The 22,451-nt window shown below is 46.4% G+C and overlaps 1 protein-coding gene across 1 annotated transcript in view; it reads right to left on the bottom strand.

Moving 5' to 3' along the window:
* The window catches only part of LOC135819177 (fibroblast growth factor receptor 3-like), a 24,887-nt gene extending 2,775 nt beyond the window's left edge, over window positions 1-22,112 (bottom strand). The window contains exons 1-12 of the mRNA XM_065332338.1: window positions 21,694-22,112; window positions 16,156-16,286; window positions 14,807-14,915; window positions 9,523-9,989; window positions 8,012-8,113; window positions 6,249-6,396; window positions 5,264-5,377; window positions 4,473-4,648; window positions 3,152-3,286; window positions 1,365-1,435; window positions 1,002-1,042; window positions 455-551 (exon numbers count right to left, since the gene is read on the bottom strand). Of these exons, the coding sequence (XP_065188410.1) occupies window positions 455-551; window positions 1,002-1,042; window positions 1,365-1,435; window positions 3,152-3,286; window positions 4,473-4,648; window positions 5,264-5,377; window positions 6,249-6,396; window positions 8,012-8,113; window positions 9,523-9,989; window positions 14,807-14,915; window positions 16,156-16,286; window positions 21,694-21,838 (1,736 nt within the window). The 5' untranslated portion in view covers window positions 21,839-22,112. The remainder of the gene's footprint in view (window positions 1-454; window positions 552-1,001; window positions 1,043-1,364; window positions 1,436-3,151; window positions 3,287-4,472; window positions 4,649-5,263; window positions 5,378-6,248; window positions 6,397-8,011; window positions 8,114-9,522; window positions 9,990-14,806; window positions 14,916-16,155; window positions 16,287-21,693) is intronic.
* Window positions 22,113-22,451: the final 339 nt, after the last annotated feature.

Below are 22,451 nucleotides of genomic sequence, written 5' to 3'. Positions count from 1 at the left end.
ATGTGGTTTTCATGATAGTATAGCTTCGCTACGTAAGGTTTGGCGCAGAATCCAAAGCAGGTGCACCCGAACTCAGAAAAAGGATTGCTTTTCAAAGAATTTGCATACTCCACTGCAGCCTAGAAGATATAGAGTGCTAAGGAAAGAGGGTGTTGCGGGTGGGGGGAGGGGGGGGGGGCACGTGCCATTCTCATGCCAACATCGAATAACTTTTCCAGACACCAAATTCAAAGCAATACTATACTTTCCTGACCATTTACCTTGATGCAATCCCATTGAAATACACGGTACCATGCGTTTTAGTCAAAATTAGAAGGGTGATTTTTCATATTGGCGTTCCGACGAACGGCGAATTTTCGAACGGATGTCGGATAATTTGGACGATTTGGCAGCACTGCTGATGAGGCATATACATGTAGAGAATTATATTTGATCGCAAAATGCAACTGCTTACAGTTCATCGGGGCATGACTGCGGACGGTGTAGTCGTTTTCCCTGGTCGAACGACGTGAGCAGCATGAACACTGGTATATTGCTGTAGGGCATCTCACCTAGCAGGACACATCCACACACGATATCCACATACACCCATATCCACACATGCCCACACACATGCCCACACACATCCACACACATCCACACACATCCACATGAACAAACACATCCACATGAACACACACACACACATCCACATGAAACCGGGCGTGAATAATTGAGCATTGGGAATAAATACAAACATACTAGCCCTTCTTCAAACTCGTGGTATTGTGTTTAAATTTGAGCACCCCCCCCCCCCCCCCCAGATACACACACACACAAGGAAGGAGGGAGGGAGAGAGGGAGGGAGGGAGGGAGGGATGGGGAAACAGAGATGGAGACAGAGAGAAAGAGAGAGACCGAGTGGGAGAGAGAGGAAGAACCGCAGAGTTAATAGAATAGGATGAAGACAGACACACCGCAGCCAGAACACCACTCGGCAACACGAACAAGTTGTTCCTTACCACTGGTCAACACCTCCCAGAGCAGAACTCCAAAGGCCCAGCTGTGAATAATATAACATACAGCCAAACCAGAACAGGAATTTCTACAGTGCTGCTCGATGAAATCAAACGCAAACTTGACTCGCGTGACTCGATTTCATAGGGCATCGCTGTACATCATGCAATCCCACAAGTGTGAATAAGAGTAGAATAAATTGAAACAGGTTCTCGTTATCTATCAATCATTAGTGGTCAAATGAGGGCACCTGTTCTAAAGTGCTCACCAAATGCACTCAGCCCCGCTGTAAGTTCAAGCAGTCTGAGTGAAATCTACGCTAAACGCCAGGGTGGCATATAGCCAGTAAAAACATGCTTTCAACTCACACATCGCTCTTGCTGCTGAACACTCCATCCTTGATGCATTCTGGTGCCATCCACTTCAGTGGTAAAGCTCTCTAAGAACACCCATGCACACATAATATACACACACATACACAAAGGTCAAAAAGAATGGTTTCACCAATTACAGAAACATACGTTGTAACGCTGCGTTTCATGCACGTAGCTAAATGCTAAGGCAATCATCAGACAACTAATGCTTTTGTCGCGGGATAGCTTGTTCTTATTGTGGGGGATACGCATGGGCATGTAGAGGAGGTGTGAGTTATCACTGCAGGGCATGCATGGGAAGAGCGAGTGATAATAATTACATCACTGGATGGGCATGCGCAGTAGGCGCGAACTATGCATGGAGCGTGCAGAGTGGGTGGAGAGGTAGAACTTGTTTTGGTGTCTGCACTTTGATACCAACTCCGACCTCTTGTTGATCAGAGTGTGAGGCGTCTTGAAGGTGATGATGCGCAACTTTTCTGCTAAACACAAGCAGCACCTTTTGGATATGTTGCTGTAGGACTTGGCCCGATCTATGACTGCCCATTTGATACTGTATCCCTCACCTTGGTCAGCCAGCGCCCATGTGTGCTTGGATAGCTCGGTCTTGGTACGGTACTGTTCATGCCGCATGCTGTGCGAGACGCCCTTCAAGGTGCGCTATGGCAACCATCTAACCAGCATGCGGCATGAAAAGTACCGTACCAAGACCGAGCTATCCAAGCACACATGGGCGCTGGCTGACCAAGGTGAGGGATACAGTATCAAATGGGCAGTCATAGATCGGGCCAAGTCCTACAGCAACATATCCAAAAGGTGCTGCTTGTGTTTAGCAGAAAAGTTGCGCATCATCACCTTCAAGACGCCTCACACTCTGCTCAACAAGAGGTCGGAGTTGGTATCAAAGTGCAGACACCAAAACAAGTTCTACCTCTCCACCCACTCTGGCGTGACATAGCCACCGCGTGCTACCACTATCACCGCCACATCCTCTGAATATCCGCGGCTGTTGAATGTGGACACCACAGTGTGCTTCCACCGCCACACATCACACCCCCTGCCCAGTTCCCCCATGGCTTACCCTTGTCCTGCCTGGTGGTTTCTCCGCCTCTGCACGCTCCATGCATAGTTCGCGCCTACTGCGCATGCCCATCCAGTGATGTAATTATTATCACTCGCTCTTCCCATGCATGCCCTGCAGTGATAACTCACACCTCCTCTACATGCCCATGCGTATCCCCCACAATTAGAACAAGCTATCCCGCGACAAAAGCATTAGTTGTCTGACGATTGCCTTAGCATTTAGCTACGTGCATGAAATGCAGCGTTACAACGTATGTTTCTGTAATTGGTGAAACCATTCTTTTTGACCTTTGTGGTTACGCTCCGCCCCTGTGGTGTTGAGCACTGTTGAAACCTGGGTATACCCACTTATGTACACACGCATACATACACACACGTATGAGCACACACACGCACGCACGCGTGTACACACACACACACATTCACATAATACCGGTACACACACGTATGATCACACCCATGTGCACGTGCATGCGTGCGCGCACCCCCCCCCCCCCACACACACACACTAGTCGAGTAGTGGTCCGAAGTTGCGTGTAAACAACTTGCACGTTAAAATGAAGATAACCTCCAAGAAACACATAACAGAACAATAACACCTGCTCGTTGGACAGACAGCATACTAACTGTTATTCAAAGTGTAGTTTCTAGTCGTGGAGAAGTGATTCAATTTTCAAACAACCAGTAATGGTGCTTACAGGGGTTTTGGAGTGGTACATTTGATCATCAAACAGTTTCCGGGACAGACCAAGGTCCGATATCTTTGCTTCAAGAAACTCCTCGGAGAGCTCTCGGATGAGGATGTTCCGCGCTGCCAAGTCTCTATGGACAATCTAGAAACGCATCAAAACACCAGCACAGACGCATCAGAACACTAAAATACTCACGTGCATACACACACACGTACACACATGATGTTATGGGAACTGCAGCTCTCGTAATGAGAGAGAAACAGCCTGATTGACGGAGACAGAGGGACAGCGACAGGCAGAGGAACAGACAGAGAGACAGAGGCACAGAGAGAGCATGAGGCCGTGGCATGGGTCTTTGCTGTTCAGGTAACGTTCTTGCAGTGGTGCGAGATCAAGCGGCCTCACCCGCTCACTGTCGCCTACCCCTCCTGACAACACCTGGTATTAGGCGTCGAAGCTTCATACACATGTTCTCCACCTAAGACCAGTCGGTGTGTACGGCAATACAGTCGCTCACACGGGATCACTACATCATGTGACGTTTGTGCGAAGAGCTGGAAAGCCCACTAAAATGCATTTCATTACTTTTCGGATAATGGCCAAAAAGGATTCACTTTTTGTGCAGTTTGTATCGTAATCCATTTTTGGGTTCCAGTTTTGAAATGGTTCTATTCCGATTGTCAGATAAGTGCTAAATTTGAGAAAATCAGATTTTCAGCCCAGTGTAATCAAAAGGTCTACGGGCACCACCAGGCAAAATTTAACATCCACAGTATGACTAGAACCATAACGCTGATCAGTGCCATGTGAATGTTTGAGTTGTTGAGGAAGCTCTGAATAAAGTGAATACTGTATAGCAGGAAATTTTCGGACGGAAATATTTTCGGACAAAGCCGATTTTCGACCTTTCGTACGGATTTTATTTTCGTACAGTGCTTCATGCTAAATGCACGTGTTTGCATGCGACGCGCATGTACATGTATAGTGTACATAACAGCAAATTTTAGTACGGAATTAATTTTAGTACAAAAGAGGCTGTGTACGAAATCGTACGAAAATAAATTCCGTCCGAAAATTTCCTGCTATACAGTAGTTAGCAAATGACATTTACACACAGCCTGAGGAAAGTAGGTAGTTGCATATCAATCAACAAACATCTGGGTTGGAGGTTTGACTATGCAAGCAACATAGCTTCTTGATATACAGGTCCTGCCTCGTTATAACGAGACCAGTTAGTACATAAACCCCGTTAGTAAAATAGAAATCTGAAATCCCCTGGCAAAACACGTGGTCTATACCACTGTTTACAGGTCCGGATACAACATACCTGCTTTTCCGCCAGGAACTCCATGCCTTTGGCCACCTGAAGACTAACATCGGTGATCTTCGAGAGCGGTAGGATAGTTTCGACGTTCTTCAACACCACCACGGTGGACTTGAGTCGACGGAGGTACGAGTGGAGATCTCCACCACACATGTACTCCATGATTATACACGGACTGCCTGCAGACACAGATGTCAGCAACAGCACAGTCCACGTATAGTCAGTGAGTGCGTTCGATTTTTCCCGGGAATCGATTCGAATCCATTCATCAATAGCCCCTGACCATTCTCATCACCTGATGTGAATAGGATGAATCGATTACGAACCGATTCCAGGGCTCATTTCGAACGACGGGATTCCATTCATGAATCGATTCATGGCAGTACACAAACGCACCCCGTCCACATACATTCAGTAAACACTCATATCTCGGTTATCCGGACCCCGAAGTTACGGGTACTTCGGTCTACCGGACACCCTTTGGGCGAGTTCCAGTGGAAATATTACTACTCTTTTTGTCACTTTTGGTGTAAATACTGATGTCATAATTATGCCATATTATCCATGGCCTTTCCCGATCAAAATGCACGTGATTCGGAGTTACGGACATTTCAATGTTACGGGCAGTGCCCAGTCCCGGACCGCCCGGATAGACGAGGTATGAGTCTAAGGCAATAGGCAATCGGTTCAGCCTGTCACCCTGGAGACTCACAACACCAGTTAGCAATGAATGGAAAGCTGCTTTGTTCCACGCAGGCCTCGCAGGTGTGAAACCCCATCACCCAGAGCCTTACCTAGAAGTAGACCACCAAACAGAGTAGCGACTACATTGGGATGGTGTTCAAGGCTTTCCATGAGGATCAACTCAGCATAGAGTCCTTCCATGGCTGTTTGACTTTCTGTGGAAGCTGAAGACACAACATGCAGTTGAAGAAGAAAGAAGTAAGAAGAGAAGGCACATAGCATCAATCTAAGCAAGGCTCATAAGTGAATACCGTACTTGGCACGATAAGTGACCCTTGGGCACTATGTTTTTCAATGCCCATCACAGATGGGGCACTATTCAGGAGAGGGCACTATTCAAGAGAGGGCACTATTTTTCAATGCTGGCACTTTTCATCGTCCAGCATTTAAAACAAAAAGAAGCCAACTGTGAACTATCACGACTCAACAGAAACGGCAACAAGAACTGCGATTTTGATCCTGAAACCACCAGTGCAATGAGATGGACAAGAACAGTACTCGGCCAAAGAACACCAAACCTGCATATGCGCTCGGTTACAAGCCAGGGAGGCACTATTAAAAAAAGGGATATATTTTTTCACTGGCTCTTAGAGACTGGGCCACTACTCGAGATAGAGCACTATTCAAGAGAGAGAGAGTTCTTATCGCGCGAGTACGAGGTCCTTCTGTATTATTATTTCTCGTTCAAACTGAATTAAAACGTTTCTTCAGAATTCCCAAACTCCATTGCAGCGTATTTCTTGCACTTGAAAAAAATTTTCAAGTGCAAACTGAATCACTTCTATAATAGATAGTTCTACTTCGAAGCATACCAGATGAAAGGCCGTAGATCTCAAAACCAAAATTGCAAACCCAGATACATCACAACAGATGTAAAACTTTGCTTGGTAAACCGGTGCTAGGAATTCCACTTCTGTCACGCGCAGTTGTCAATTCGGATATTGAAGATCCTTCAAATCAAAATTTGGATACTCTACTGTAATTACAGAAATTTTCGGGGCTCAAAATTGTGGGTGTGGTGCGCCTACCACTCACCCTTAATCTTCTTAACGGCCACAACTTGGGATTCACGATTCTCCATTCCTGGTATGTTGGCATTCTTCGTCATAGTGGCCTTGTAGACGACACCATACCGACCTCCACCAACCCTCTCACCAATGTCCAATATGGACGGAGAGATGATCTGTAGGTGCAGTGAGAACAAACAGCCAAAGAGAGAGAGAGAGAGAGAGAGAGAGAGAGAGAGAGAGAGAGAGAGAGAGAGAGAGAGAGAGAGAGAGAGAGAGAGAGAGAGAGAGAGAGAGAGAGAGAGAGAGAGAGAGAGAGAGAGAGAGAGAGAGAGAGAGAGAGAGAGAGAGAGAGAGAGAGAGAGAGAGAGAGAGAGAGAGAGAGAGAGAGAGAGAGAGAGAGAGAGAGAGAGAGAGAAGAGAGAGAGAGAGAGAGAGAGAGAGAGAGAGAGAGAGAGAGAAAGAAAGATAGAGAGAGATAGATAGATAGAGAGAGAGAGAGAGAGAGAGAGAGAGAGAGAGAGAGAGAGAGAGAGAGAGAGAGAGAGAGAGAGAGAGAGAGAGAGAGAGAGAGAGAGAGAGAGAGAGAGAGAGAGAGAGGAGAGAGAGAGAGAGAGAGAGAGAATGAGAGCGGGAAAGAGAGACAGAGTGAAAAACAGGTTTGTTATTGGAGTGCGTTGGCCGAATGTACATGTGTATTATTTGATTTTACTGTTTGGGTGGAAATATGATGGCCTGAGTTTCACACATCCAGACGAATGCCAAGACCCTCCAGGACCAAGTTGCAGATGGTGCAGATGCAGCTCCTAAAGCCGAGGGAGCTGCGTAGATCAAACCTACTTTAAAGTTGTCAAAGAGGGAGACCCTGCTGCCTGCATCCATTCCACCCCAGGTGGTTCCAGGCCAGGAGCTCGCTGTTAGCACAACCGGCAGTTCCATTGCATACTCAGGCTACGCTAGGTCCGCCGGTGAGTTTCGCTATCACACCTAGCTATAGTGTTCCCTGTCAGGTGACCCCGCCTGTCAGGTGACCCCGCCTGTCAGGTGACCCCGCCTGTCAGGTGACCCCGCCTGTCAGGTGACCCCGCCTGTCAGGTGACCCCGCCTGTTGGGAGTCCCCTAGTGACTACTACTATTTTCCTGATTATACTGTAAAAGCAGAAATTTTCGGTATTCTCCAAAATCGGCGGTTCGGCAGAGGGAAATTTTCGGTAAACCTGCGTTCCAGGTAAGTGTACTAGTACTATACCGACATTTTCGGTGCGTTTTATTTTCGGTAAAAATTTTGGCACCGAAATTACCGAAAATAAAACACCACCGAAAATTTCTGCTTTTACAGTAGGTCACACAATTTTGTGTTTAAAGTAAAACTTCTCGGCCAAGGAAGGGGATGTGCGACTTGCAATCAATTGCGTGCGGCTGTTACTTTTGTGAATTGAAATAAAGCGCCTCAACCCTGAATGGTGTGGTGACACGTACATGTATAATCGAATGCGACTTTCAATCTCGTGAAACTTATAATTGGAGAAGTACGGCAAATATGATAAAGCAGAAATGGACACGCCAGAATAAAGTGCACAACACGTATTGCTTGTCTGTTCTCCCCATCCTTAGTCCAGGCGCGTAACCCGCTTGGAGCATGGGGAGCATGTGCAACCCCGCCCCCTAAAAAGGTCGACCTTGGATCACATAATAACCATGAATGACATGCACCAGCCATCTTACACATATGCGGCCATGCACTCCCCCCCCCCCCCCAAAAAAAGGGGACCAGCTACGCCCCCTACTTACCTTATATGGAGACTCAAGAGCAGCGATCATGCCACAGGTCATCAGTTCAGGGGAGCAAAACAGTGAAGAGGGGGGTTGCAGCCCTCGCTTCAGCTGTGCCGTCTGAACAAATACAAGTAAACGTGCACAAAGTCGAAATGTATTCATGAAACATTGCATAGACAGTAGGGAGGTTACGTCGCATGTTATCTGTGTGAACAGTTAGACTTCCGATACGTACTGGCAATATTGGAAGAGCTGAGGTACAGAATCGCTAAGGGTCAATCTTTCTTCAAAAATGATGCCAGTTATTCTTGGCCAAGGTTATGCGGACCGTTGTATGTATCAATAGGGTAGAGCCGCAGCATGCAGGTACTAGAGAGATCACATGAGGCCTATTACCCGAAACGATGCGCCTCTCAAACCAAGGTTTTAAAGGGGAAGTTAAGGCAAAAATTAAAATTTCACCAGTTGTAGTCTTCGGGGTGCTGAGTCGAATGGTCTTGGTCCGAGGAAGCTGAGACGCTCCCTTCCTACTTGAATCCCAATCGAACTCGCGCACTTCCACCGAAACTGGGTGACTGCGCCCTACTAGATGGGGATTTGTATGCAAAATGTCACTAAAAGCGCCGTTTCGTTCTTATAAAAGCACGGATGGCCGCGATTGGCCCATATGTTGTAGTCTTTTGGACGCTGAGTCGACTGGTTTTGGTCCGAAAAGGCTGCGATGCAGCGTTCCTCCTTTATTCCCAATCGAACATGGCTGAACAAGCGGTCACGTGCTCCTGGGTGCCCAAATCACCTGGTCACCACGCCAGCAGGCGACAAATTTCACACCAAGGTTCAACTCGAGTGACAGGAGTGCATCCAAAAAAGGTCAAACAGGCTAGTAAGTTGTACCCTGCAGGCACGGTGACCAGGTGACTGGTGTACGCAGGAGCACGTGACCGCTTGTTCAACCATGTTCGATTGGGAATAAAGGAGGAACGCTACATCGCAGCCTTTTCGGACCAAAACCAGTCGACTCAGCGTCCAAAAGACTACAACATATGGGCCAATCGCGGTCATCCGTGCTTTTATAAGAACGAAATGGCGCTTTTAGTGACATTTTGCATACAAATCCCCATCTCGTAGGGCGCAGTCACCCAGTTTCGGTGGAAGTGCGCGAGTTCGATTGGGATTCAAGTAGGAAGGGAGCGTCTCAGCTTCCTCGGACCAAGACCATTCGACTCAGCACCCCGAAGACTACAACTGGTGAAATTTTAATTTTTGCCTTAACTTCCCCTTTAAAGTCCTTCATGGTCTGTGGTCTATCCGACTCACGCTATTGCAATCGTGGCCTTGACCCGCTGACTCCAAGCATGGCCCGGACCCAGACATGTGCAAGGGGGAATAAACTGGTCCTGCCCCGAGGGCGACGACCGTGGCGGACAGCCTGGGGTCAAAGCCCACTTTATATGGTGCTAAAGTGGCCCAGGTCATGTCCCTGTAAGGTGCCACTGCCTAATGTATACCAATGTTGTACAACTTACTGATCTCTTCTCCTTCCGCCAGCGTAGCAGACACAGTGTGGCTGTCATGACAACCAGAACGGCTGTAGCGGACACACTCACGGCAACAGCGATCACTACAACGCTGCTGTCGGTGCTGCCGCCGGCGGCGACGGCGGGGACGGCGGCGGCGACGGTGGGGATGTCGGACCTTGCTGTCGCCACTGACACTGTGCTGTCACTGCTACCTGTACTGTTGTGTCTACATGCCTTGGCAAAGCTCAGGTGCAAGTGCTTGTCGGGTATTGGCCCCAGTAGCTCGTCATTATGCACTGCATTGTCTATGTCGATATCGGTGATGTTCTCGAAGAATGCGTTGCACTGCTGTCTGCTCCAGGTAGGGTCCAGCTCTCCGATCTCCTTCGTGTGTTTCACTACGATGAAGTTGAGAGTGAAGTTGAAATATGCCATGCCATCCACCGCCAGACAGGGAAACGCCACAGAGAAAGCTACATGCGAGAGAGCACACGGCACAGAGACATGAGAATTCCGAAGATCATTAAAAGTCAGTCCAGGTCTACCTTCGTTAGAGAAGCACGCAAATTTGCAAATGCACTGGATGTGCACCCCAGATTTTCTCTTATAGCAACGACACGCGCGCGCGCACGCACACATACACACACACACACACACCATGTACCATGTACCATGTACCATGTATACGCCCGTCGCACGAGAAAGCACGCAAATCTGCAAATGCACTGGATGTGCACCCACAGATTTTCTCTTATAGCAACGACACGCGCGCACGCACACACACACACACACACACACACACACACGCAAACACGCAAACACACGCACACACACACACACACACACACACACACACACACACACACACACGACGGCTTGAGCGTGTCCCGGGGGGGAACCTGCTTCGCAATAGGTTTCTCAACCTAAGGAAGGGTGCTATTAACTTATTGAAAGTTCAAATTTGGTTTTACGATTACTCGATTAGCCACTGCAAGTGTGCATGTTCAATTGTTCCCATTGAATTTTGCTTTTGTTTTCCCTGGGGTTTCCCTGGGGTTTCCCTGGAGTTTCCCTGGGGTTTCCCTGAACACATGTTTCCTCTGGTGAAGAACGTCTTGGAGAATGACTCTGCTAAAAAATAACAACAGTTCAAGCACGCACTTCGTGGTGCCAAGTTTCCCTACTGGCGTATTCTCAAATCTAGTATTGGAACTGCGTTGCTTCGAACAAACGTCAAAGCTGGCAGTGAGCTGTCCAGGTGGCTAGCGTTCCAGGGTTCTCGCGAGCAGCGTGCTAGTGTGTACTGGCATGCAAACAACGATGCACAATCGCTGACCGCTGTAACTAACGAGGTGATCTGGTATTATGTAACATTTTACATTTATGTAAAAAATTGAGTGAATTATGCATTCCTTGGGTCTGTCGAGGCCAACCTGAAGTTTCTTTTTTGGCCGTCTGGAGCTATCCCACCGAGGCTTCAGCTGACAAAATATTGGCGTCATGGAAGGTCGGCAAGGCCTGTTGAAGCGTGCCCATTTCGAAGAAATTGGCTGAAATTAGTAAATTATGTGAATGTTGACGTCCCCCAGGTCATTATCATGTGTATGCCCCTAAAATCGATAGAGCAATGTTACAAAGTAGTAAGCCTCAAAGTTCCGAACTCATGGTGGTGATATGTGGTTGGGAAATGTCTTTTGTATTCGATATATCCATTCGTTTATCAGGAGTGTTCAACAGCGACTATAGTCGAGGGGCAAGGATGGCCAATAACTCCCATTGTTCTCAATTTTCGTTGCTGTTGGTCGCCCTGGCATCCGTCCCTGCCACACCTGTTTCGATAGAACGTCTCACGAGGATATTATTATACTGATGAGCTTCCTAGGAGGGCGATTGCAGTGAGACGAATTTTGAATAGATTAGCACAATTTCTGAATATTCGTATCACCTATGTTGCCGAGATATGGTCGATTCAAATGCCGTTTGCCGTTGCAGCACTCGGAGAACTGGTGCCTGTACCCTGCCAATGTGTTTTCACAGGCCTGTGAGTGACATTCCCGGGTGTAGACAGTTATTTTACTCAATGTTACATAATAGTACACCTACTTTCATGGCCTCAAAAACACCCTTGCTGCAGGATAACAATCATTTTTGTACCTTTAGAGACGGCCGATCTAATCAGGCCAGATTTTTGGTCAGGGCACCACAGAAGACCAAACTTCAACTTCATAGCAACAGTTGACACATTATCATCCCAGAAAGTGGAGAAAAATAGAAAATTAATTATTTACAACCACGTTACATAATAATTATTGCAGATGACCTCGTACCTGACTACATTAGTCATTATGTTATGTGCTCGTAAAGCCTCGTGTTGCTGGGATCCGGAGCAAGATAAACTAACTATTACTTCACCTGTTTGAAACAGCATGATTTATGTGTACCGGATGCCATCCTCTCCGTCGACTTCTTCTGCGTATCTGTCTGCTCTATGACTTGGCGGTATCGTACTCTGCTGGCTCTATGGCAAGGCGTTATGGTTGAAGTGTCCGGAACGTTCATCTGTCCTATTCCAGGCCGCGCACCTCTCCAGGACTACGCAGTGGTGATAAATTCTCAGTGCGGATATCGATGTTAGTCCTACATCGTGTCCATGTCACGTTGGGTGTCATTGTCGACCTCGCTCGCCTCACTTCCTCGGTACTCTTCTCACGCTCAAGTCGTCAAGGCCTCCTTCAGCGATTTATACTTTTTTACTCCCAATACTCACAACCTAGATTCTGCATGGCAGGACAAAAAAAAACCCTAGGTAGAAGATCTACCAATACCATCCTCTCCGACAATGTCGCCGACATCCGTCTGGCTCAAAAGCCTGAAAAGGAACGCTGATGCAGTGACTCATCACTGACATGAATGTTTCCTATGGCGAGCACGCATGAGCTGCTGCATGCTGCTGCCTGCACTTCTCCTGTAGTGTGATCCAGGGAGTCGTCAACATGGTAAAAGCTCACGACTTGGTTGTGATCACACTTCGTGAAGTCTGAAGCCTGGTATCATAATCATGGGTATGGAAGGTCTCTGACTCTGACACGTCGATGCATTGCGGTTCGATCAAAAATTAATGATGATAAAAAATACCCGAAATGCGAAGCATAGAACTACGTAGACCTACGTAGATCAAGATGTACACCATCTCCGCGCTCCGGCCGGACAGTATTTAATTTTAGCCTTGGCTTAGGGGTTTCGACCTCGCTACCATGGTTACTGTAGTACACGACATGTTGTAGTGTAGCATGCATTGTACTTTGTAGGTGTCATCAGCGGAGCTCAGAGCTCAGAGGCACTGTACGAGGTGATTTGGCTTTTTTTAACATTTGCCATTTTTTAACAAATGTGTAAAATTTGCTTTTCTTCTGGCTGTTTCTCTGCTCCGGATGGCTGTATCGAAACATGGGTGGTGGCAAATGAGAGCCAGTTTATCGTAGATCAACATTGACCAGAAAATTTGGTGCATATAATTTAATTCTCCCTGCTACGTCGGTATAACTAGTGGTGGGTGCTTTGCCATTTTGTGTAAAATGTGTAAAATGAGCCCCTGAATGGACGAGGAGGGCAGTGAATTGCTTCCGCAGGGCCTTTGGACGACTTCAGGCCGTCTTGCCATCACTAAAGACAGTAATGAAGAACAGTAGGTCACGGAATACACTCTGTGAGAACGAAAACTTGGCTGCTATGCTATGCTACCTATCCAATTCCACCGTATAACACAGCCACTAGTTACAAATACAAAAACACGGCTTTCGCAGCATACAATGCAGTTCACTCCTCTGTTGACAGATTAATTTTCATCCACTAGCAATCCTTGAAGTGATATCTATCAACTTCAGAACATTGATGACCGAATATCCCAGTTTGTGATGCCGTTTTACAAATTTGTTAAAAAATGACACACCAATTATTTGAATCCTGAGAATACTATGAAAGTAGGATATGATTCAAGACACTTTCCAAAGTGGGATCATTCCCATTTTTGGACACAACGGGCATGAAGGATAGCACTTCCACTTGCAACAATTCATTTGGACGTAGCTTGTCTAGAAGTGACTGAAAACACGTCATTTTACAACCATGTTAAAAAAAGCCAAATCACCTCGTACGACTACGAACCGATCGCCGACGACCTGCGTAGATGTACGTGATTATTAATTTTAGGAAATGCCAAAATTTAATGGCAAAGCAGACGGAGCGAGACCAGTGCTACTGCAGTAGCGCGAACTAACTTGTAATTGTATGACAGACTCGCTCAACATCAACACAGCGAGTTGTGCACGAAGGTTCAGTGCTTTGTCCTTCCGACCATTATTATTATGGGATAGGGAATTGTGGGTAAAGCTTTCGAAGCTTGCACTTCTAAAGGAGAAAATGGAGATGAAGTTATTTTTATATTTTTATTATGACTTCATTCGGTTTGCTCCTGCTATAACTATTCCCTCGATGTCTCCAACAAAGGTTTTCTCATAAATTACTATTACTACAGTGTACATGTGGATATTCTCTGCACCGCCACCGTATTGCACAACTACACGATCTAGCAATCGTTTTAACTATATGATGATCCTAAACTCGGATGGAGAGCCAAGGATTAAAATTCTAAAGAAGAAAGGACCAAAGTAGTTACCCTTAGCTGGCCAACACTGGCAATTACTTGTATCCCGGTAAGCATGGTATAAGCTTGATATTCTTTAGTGTGTTGGACAACTACGAGTAACTTGCAAACCTTTGGTCCACCGTCCTTCTTCCAAATGTTGATCCTATGATTGTACATATTTCATACTTGTAGAAGTTATGGCATACGATACTTTGGACAGTTGATTGTGGCAATGGAGTAGCATTATGTATTGCATCGCGTTAGTAGTACCGGGCTTGCATATTAATTTGTTGAAAGGACTCTTGATTTGTCCACAATTACTTTCTCCTTCAAGAGACCGCACTCGATCTGTTATATTCACAGGCATCGTACACAGCCATCATACATGTAAAGAAAAAGAGCAATGAACGACAAGTTGCGCTATAACGTCCAATAACACCAGCAGTTACTTGACAATGAGCTCATGCGATTAGTGGACATTATAGCGTAACCTGTAGTTCCTTGGTCCTTTTCTTTACTATAAATTAATCCATGACTTTCCATCCAAGTCCATCATACATGTACGTAAAATAATATGATGCGATGCTGCACTTTTCGTCTTTACAAAGACCACTTAAATTCAAAAAATACCAAACATGAGCATACGTGTGAAGTTGCCACTGGGAACACATCCGTCACTGGGTATGCTGAGTTGGGGAGCGAGTAGGACTGACTCATTGCTAGACGATGTCCTGATCTCATACGCCACGTATTCCTGCTCACACCAGAGAGAGAGAGAGAGAGAGAGAGAGAGAGAGAGAGAGAGAGAGAGAGAGAGAGAGAGAGAGAGAGAGAGAGAGAGAGAGAGAGAGAGAGAGAGAGAGAGAGAGAGAGAGAGAGAGAGAGAGAGAGAGAGAGAGAGAGTGTGTGTGTGTGTGTGTGTGTGTGTGTGTGTGTGTGTGTGTGTGTGTGTGTGTGTGTGTGTGTGTGTGTGTGTGTGTGTGTGTGTGTGTGTGTGTGTGTGTGTGTGTGTGTGTGTGTGTGTGTGTGTGTGTGTGTGTGTGTGTGTGTGTGTGTGTGTGTGTGTGTGTGTGTGTGTGTGTGTGTGTGTGTGCTTGTGTGTCCAATCTGTCGGAAGGCTACCCTCTTGCCAATGTATTTTGGAAGTTGGACTAGTTTCGGCTCCACAATCCAGTGTGTCGTTACTATATAGCTTTCATGGCTGAGGTTGTTGGTACGTCTATTGGCCCTGGGTTCCCAGTACCCAGTTGCCGAGGCTGGTTGGTAAAATAACTCCAATTCCACTTCAAGGTACCAGTGCATCTAGTGTCTGCTTCTATCAAAGCAGCGTGCTATCTGGTTACCCCAGCAAGTGTAGGGTGTGCATAGGTATCTGTCTTGGCCGTCCTATTCCGATGTACTCCGTGTGGTGTAGACCAGGTGTGCATTGGGGGGTCGATTCACATGGCTTCGCCAGTTGTGTGGATTAGACAGTTATCTGGCGCTTGTCTTGATCTGTTTCAATCAGAATCAGATCCGCTATCGTTGCTAGAAAGAGAACATCTGTGGGTGCACATCCAGTGCATTTGCAGATTTGCGTGCTTCTCCGCTTGCGACGGGCGTATACATGGTACATGGTGTGTGTGCGTGTGTATGTGTGTGTGTGCGTGTATGTATGTGTGTGTGTGTGTGTGTGTGTTTTGTGTGTGTGTGTGCGTGTGTGTATGTGTGTGTATGTGCGTGTATGTGCGTGTGTGTGCGTGTGTGTGTGTGTGTGTGTGTGTGTGTGTGTGTGTGTGTGTGTGTGTGTGTGTGTGTGTGTGTGTGTGTGTGTGTGTGTGTGTGTGTGTGTGTGTGTGTGTGTGTGTGTGTGTGTGTGTGTGTGTGTGGTATTCTGGAGTTTTTCTGGGAGTACATGTATATTTGCACTAGCATGGTCACAATGAACAGTACATAGCAGTACACAGCATAATCACGGGGGTGTTGGGAATTCCCCGGAAGCCTGCAGGACTTACGTCAGCTCCTCGCATCCACTCCATAACAATCATGTTGAAATCTGGCGAGAAAGGTGGAAACAGTCCCGAAGTCATCTTCAGTGCTGCAGAGAAACTTGTGATGTCACCGTCCTGAATCACCACTGTTTGCTCTGTAAGAAGGGCAGAAGACCATGGGTTGCAGTAGAGTACTGTATGAGTGACAGAGGCCCTTTTTTCTTTCGTCTGTACAAGATACACAACTCCCCGGCAGGCACATGGGGCTAGCATGGGGTGAGATGGTGCTGGTGGGCTGCCATGCTCAACCGACCAGAGGTCTCGGCATCTTCGAATGGCAGGCGCACCAAATTGGGAGGGAACCATAGCATGGGGTAAAAATAAGCACGGGAGAAAACGGAAGATTTAGAATAGAGGAGAGGACCTAATTTAGAACACAGCAGAACATAGAAATTAATCAAACAGATAATGGGAGTGAAAGGAGAGTGTCAAATGAAAGGTACAATAGGGGTAGAAGTTGAGTTTGGCTACTCAGGATTGGCAATCATTTGGCTTGGGGTAGGTACAAGCACAGGCATAATCCCGGAAGAGGCTGGAGGCCTAGGTGGTCGGTTGCCCAATCCCAGTCAGACGTCCCATTTGGAGGTGGAAAAAGAAGAAAATCCCGCATTTGAAAGAACGCGCTGTTATGGCCACATAGATTCCGCATGTCTTGGCTGCACGCTTCGAATATTCGCCAGTTTTACTCATTTTGTTTGACTGGGCTGACCCGGTTTGGCCTAGGGAAGCGAGGCAGCTTCCACGCGATGACACCGAAGAGGACAGCGACAGCTGCACATAGTGGAATGGTCACCCGCAGTCAAGTGAGAATACGCAATGGAAAGACGACGAAACTGCAACCGCCAAGAAAAACAACGGAGCCTGTGGCTACCGAACGAGCGACCGCTAACCGGAAAAGCGGCAAGATGAATCATCAGCTACAGTATGTGGCAGGTGCGGCCAAAGCCGCAGCAATGATTTCATCTTGGGTTTTTCGAAGCAATGGAATATGGGCTATTTGGGCCCCACTTCCTCTAACATTTTCCCGGGGGAGGACCCCCTGGACCCTCCATCCATTCATGGTCGTCCCAATGTCAAATACCTTCCGACGCCCCTGGTATTGGAGGTGACAGCAGTGGCTGGGAGTTCAACGCAACGTTGGTCAGCCATCAAGCTCCATCTGTCAGGCAGTGGTAATTGTCGTGAGTTGTACAGTGATGACGTATTTTCTGTTTTGGCTCGTGGTAGATCTAAGTTGCACTTGGCTGTTTTAGAGGCATTGTACCTTCGTAAGTTTTCCCCTAAGTTAAGTGTCCAGAATGAAAATGTATTGTCGTTGTTTCGCGTTCTCGAAGTGAGCCATGGCCGTCCTGTGCTGTGGTCCTTCGTCACGAGTCATCATCTTGTCATAGCTAACATTCTACGTTTGCTGTGGTGTTTAGCTTGTTTTCGTCTTGCCTGTGCTCACCTTCCCCGTTCTAGCCTTACTAGTGTTTCATTACTTAGAACCTTCCAAGTTGGAAAACTGCTCGTCCATTCAGGGGCTGATTTCACAGATTTTACACACAATTGTACTACACCCACCAACATTTATGATGACGTAGCAGAGGGGAAGGGAATTATATGCACCACACTTTCTGGTGAGTGTTGATCTACGATAAACCACAATGGCTCTCTTTAGCCACCATACCGGTATTTGTTTCAATACAGTCATCCAGAGCAGAGGAACAGCGAGAAGACAAGCTTAATCTACAGGTCATGTAGCGCCTGACAGTACACACCCATTGGTGAACATTTGTTTTGCTTTCGTTTCGTTTCCACTCTTTCTGTTGGTACTACATGTGCAGTTGTGCACTGTGATCTAAAACCGAAAGTCCTCTTGACGCAGCAAAGCGACGGAAATTACCACTACTAGTACTAAACATGCACAGTGTGCTCGCCTAGATCGCAGAGTCTCAGTTCCTTGTTTAGATTATGCCAAAAGGCTTGATAGCTAATCGCTAAAGCCATGGTGCTAACGACGTTTCGTTATCATCAGGCGGTCTGGCCATGGCTGGATCAAGTTTTTGACCACCACCACGTGTGTACTCCTGGTTAGGTCACGTGTACCCACTACTACCCAGTTGAACTACCCACCATAATTATCATCATCACAAGGTATGAAAGAAAGGCTTGGGTATGGCCGTACCAATCAAAAGCTCCTTCCGCCGGTCCTGCTATTCCAAATACCTAAGGCTTGGAATTGTTTAACTTAACCATGAATATCGACGGCTTGCCCCTTCTGTTCATGGCTTGCCCCGCTCTAGTAATGGTTCGTGAATCCGCCCAGTCCACATTCCTTCTCCGTTTCTCTTTCCTTCCAGTTGCATCTTCCTTTCTGCTCTGTTTTACTTTCTCTTTTCGTTCGTCCCTCTTGATATTTGTACTTTGTACTGTTGAGGCAACGAACTGAAATAATAATAAAAACCAAACCAAACATCAAGCTCGTACTCGTGTGCTGTGTTGACGGTAGAAGTTACGGGTGCGGCGAAATCATCCAACCTGAATGTGACATTCGTTGTCTCGAGGAGCTCCTCTTGTGGTGTTCAGGTGAAATCGCTGACACGACTTACAGGCGTAGACTACACTTGTGATTCGTGTCAGCGCTCAACGCAAACTACAAGTCACAATCATGTCTGAAGTACCAGTACATGTAGGCGCGTACGTACATGTACGTCATGTACATCCAGAACCTACATGTACATGTACATGTACATGACGTATGACTATGCCAGAGCCAGAGGACAAGAAAAGGGTGCTTAGCCTCAAGTTGTGGAAATTTGATTCTACATGCATTTTAATAGTGTACTACGTACCTGTACGTGCAAGCTTCAGAAATCATTAAAATGTAATTTAATTAAATAGTCAAAAACACCCAGTAATACCAGCTAGTAACATTGGTAACAAGCAGCTTTGTTGGTTTGCTGTCTGACAGTCGCACACATAAAAGTGCAATTACTCACTTTTCAAGTGCGTTTTTCTCAGTTCAATGTGCAGTGAGCTAACACACCCTTTTCGTCTCATGTGCTGGTCTGGGGAGTCGTACTCGTCGGTGTGCTTCCAAAAGCATGCACGGGTGTGCTTCTCCTTTTGTCATAGGCATTCTAGAAGGACCGTGACACAATTTTCAAATGGAACTCGGATACTGATACAGATATGGCACGTTCTGACTGCTTATTTTTTTATCAATTTCTTGTTACAGTATTAGACAGTTACTGATACTCATAATTAGTACCCATGGGTCTTTTCATATCTTTACATGATTCTAATACTTCTCATGCAATAATTACGTGCCCGTATCTCGCCAGATTAGTTGCCATTTCTCGCTTCCCTCCTACGCGTTTGCTGCTTATCGTGTTCTTGTTTGTATTCAATTCGGTTTGTCCGAGCCCTTTTTGTTTTCCCGGACTGATCCTATTTGTTTAGTTTTAGAAGTAGCTATCTAGCTATACTAGTGTAGCTTTCTAGCTAGCTATTTCTCAGCTGCTTTACTGTTCCCTACACTACATACTGCATACATGTACATGTACTTGTATATGTATGCAGTATGGGTTACGCTCAGTTTCTTTTCCGGCAGCAGATACATGTACATGTAGGTGGAATGCTCTTCGCCCCAACCTGTTGTCAGGCACAATCCACTGGGTTTTTGCTCTCCCTATAAAACTTTACCTAGGGATCCTTGTAATAAGGCTGCGCCTGTTGGCTCTCCCCTACTGAGCCCTAGTCACAGAAAACACTCTACATTTCTACTGATATATTTCACACACACACACACACATACTCACACACACACACACACACACACACACACACACACACACACACACACACACACACTCTCTCTCTCTCTCGGATCTCTATCTATCTATCTCTCTTTCTCTTATCGATCAAGCTAAGTATTACCAGCCGTGTTGTGACAGACTGTGCTGACAGAGTCTTGTTGATATCGCTCTGACAGGACAGGTTTATCAACTAGCGGTACTTCCAGAGAAAACCCCGAACCTTGACCACTTGAAACTATTGTTGTGTACATGTACTGGAGGATAGGAATGACATCAGACGATACTTATCTTGAGTAAGGGTCTATTGTGGATATTGCATTTCCGCATCAGTGGGTTAGAAAGGTTCAGGCTGAAAACAACTGAAAATCTGGCACACTGGCCAGCGATCATCTTCACCAGGGCCGAACAACCAGCACCTCCTCTCCCGAGTATAGCACGAGCAAAAACTACGTGTCTTTAATCGAGACAAGACACTGGCACACTGCCTTTAATTAGATGGAGAACAACGACTGCTAGTCTATTTGCTTGGGTACAATGTGGATGGGCTGGGACCAAACGGTTAAAGAGGGGACGTTTATTATCAAACACGTTTCGTACCTTCACACCTTCCAATGGCAAGGCAAAGAAAATACGATAGCGTAGTGACATGTTCTATAAACAATCACGTTGGTATAAGGCTAGTTTTAATCACAGATAGTTTCTGCTTTGGGGTTAAACATCATTCTTGTTCTTTCGGATACTGAGCCGGTAAGAAATGTAAAATAGAAGTAAAACACTTGGGAACGAGTTATGAGTTACTTGCAGGTCTCAGATCGTTGAATGTCTCAGTAGCCTGTCAGTTTTGTGCCATGTTATCCCACTTTCTGACTGCTTATTATCTTGTTACGGCCGTGGATATTTGCTTCATCACTCGTTCCCATGTGTTTCACTTCTATTTTACATTTCTTTTTTCCTTTCCTTTTCTTTCTGGGTTTGCAATTGTTTTTGCATTTCCATCCATTGTGTTATTGTGACCGTAAAGGGAAGCTTGTGGAGCGCGGACCTATCACATACTTCACGCACATTGTGCATGTACGTGTACATGTGCATGTAAATGCGCATTGTTACACACTCCGTCCTAGACGTACACCGACCTTCCAGTCCAGCCCGCAGGCACGAGAGAACTTTCTCTCTTCTTTTTTGGGAAGTTTCTGGGGGCAAACACGGAGCCCTGCGATTCTGGTGCTAAGATATGCTCCATTATGTGGAGGTTCAGCGTCTACTTTGCTGCTGCAAGGAACATGTTCTTGTTCACTTCTCGTATTGAACGATACGTTGGAGGACAGAGACATGCATGGTCTCAACTGTGCTGTCTGTGCTCTCTCATACTTCGACGCGACGTTCTGGTTTGAAAAGCGACTTTCTGAGTCAGATTCAAACTCTTTTTAAAATCATTAGTCTTCAGATGGAGAGCCAATGATTTATTGGAGGAAAAGGGGACCAATGCCGGAAAGTCGTGCAATGTTATCGCAAGAGCTGATTGTCAAGTAGCTGCTGGTGTTAGCTGACATTATAGCGTATTTATAAACTTGTAGTTCATTGGTCCTTTACTCTTTCTTTAATGATTGCTTTACACACAAATCTAAGCCACACGCGTGCGAACACAAGCGTGCGTTCACTACAACAAAGACAAGCACAATGCATGGCCATACACTAAGCTTACCATCAGTGGCATCCATGAACATCTCCCTCCGGAAATTCTCTTCAACACGAAGCACAAACGCTGCAGTGTGCGGAATCACTAGCGCCAGCAGAATCGCCAGAACCGTCGTCATCCTCATGTTCAAAGATGGCGTAGATTGTTTCATACCATAACGTGCTTTCCAGTGAAACAGACACGTCGCTGATGTAAGACAAGGAGAGTGGTGGTCAACAGCTTCCTTGAACCTCCACTGGTTGCTTCTGTGGCTACACCTTCTCCGCCCGTCGTTTCTTCGACAATATATTCGACAGCAGCAACAGATGGACTTACGACTAAGTTACATGTACATGTACGTGGATAATAGGACTTTGACACGGGAAATGTGCAAGAATACCGATTAACTTCTCGGGGACAATGGGGGAAAGTGGGACAGGTTCATGGGAGAGGAACGTGCTTCTCAAATTTTTACTTGGAAATCCGTCTATTGCTCACTCGCCCATCAACGTGTTCTCGTTAAAAGCCTGACTCACTTGAAGACACTTTTCGCAATGTACCTGGAAACTCAAGCCGCGCCTATCTCGTTAAGTAACCCACTACAAATACTCACAACAAATTGTGAGCAGTGGGTAGTTCTGAACAGGGTTTGCAAGTTCAGCTTCAACGTGATGCATCATCCACTTGACTAACTATCTCCGTCTCTCTTTCTCTTGTGACAGAGGGCTGAGAGGGTGTCTCGTCAACACCAAGATCGGTACATCACGTCCCTTGTCATGTCAGTG

Source organism: Sycon ciliatum, chromosome 6 (genome assembly GCF_964019385.1).
Source record: "Sycon ciliatum chromosome 6, ocSycCili1.1, whole genome shotgun sequence".
In the NCBI taxonomy this organism is placed as follows: Eukaryota; Metazoa; Porifera; class Calcarea; order Leucosolenida; family Sycettidae; genus Sycon; species Sycon ciliatum.
Note: the sequence above shows the minus strand (reverse complement) of the source record. Positions and strands in the feature narration are given on the sequence as shown.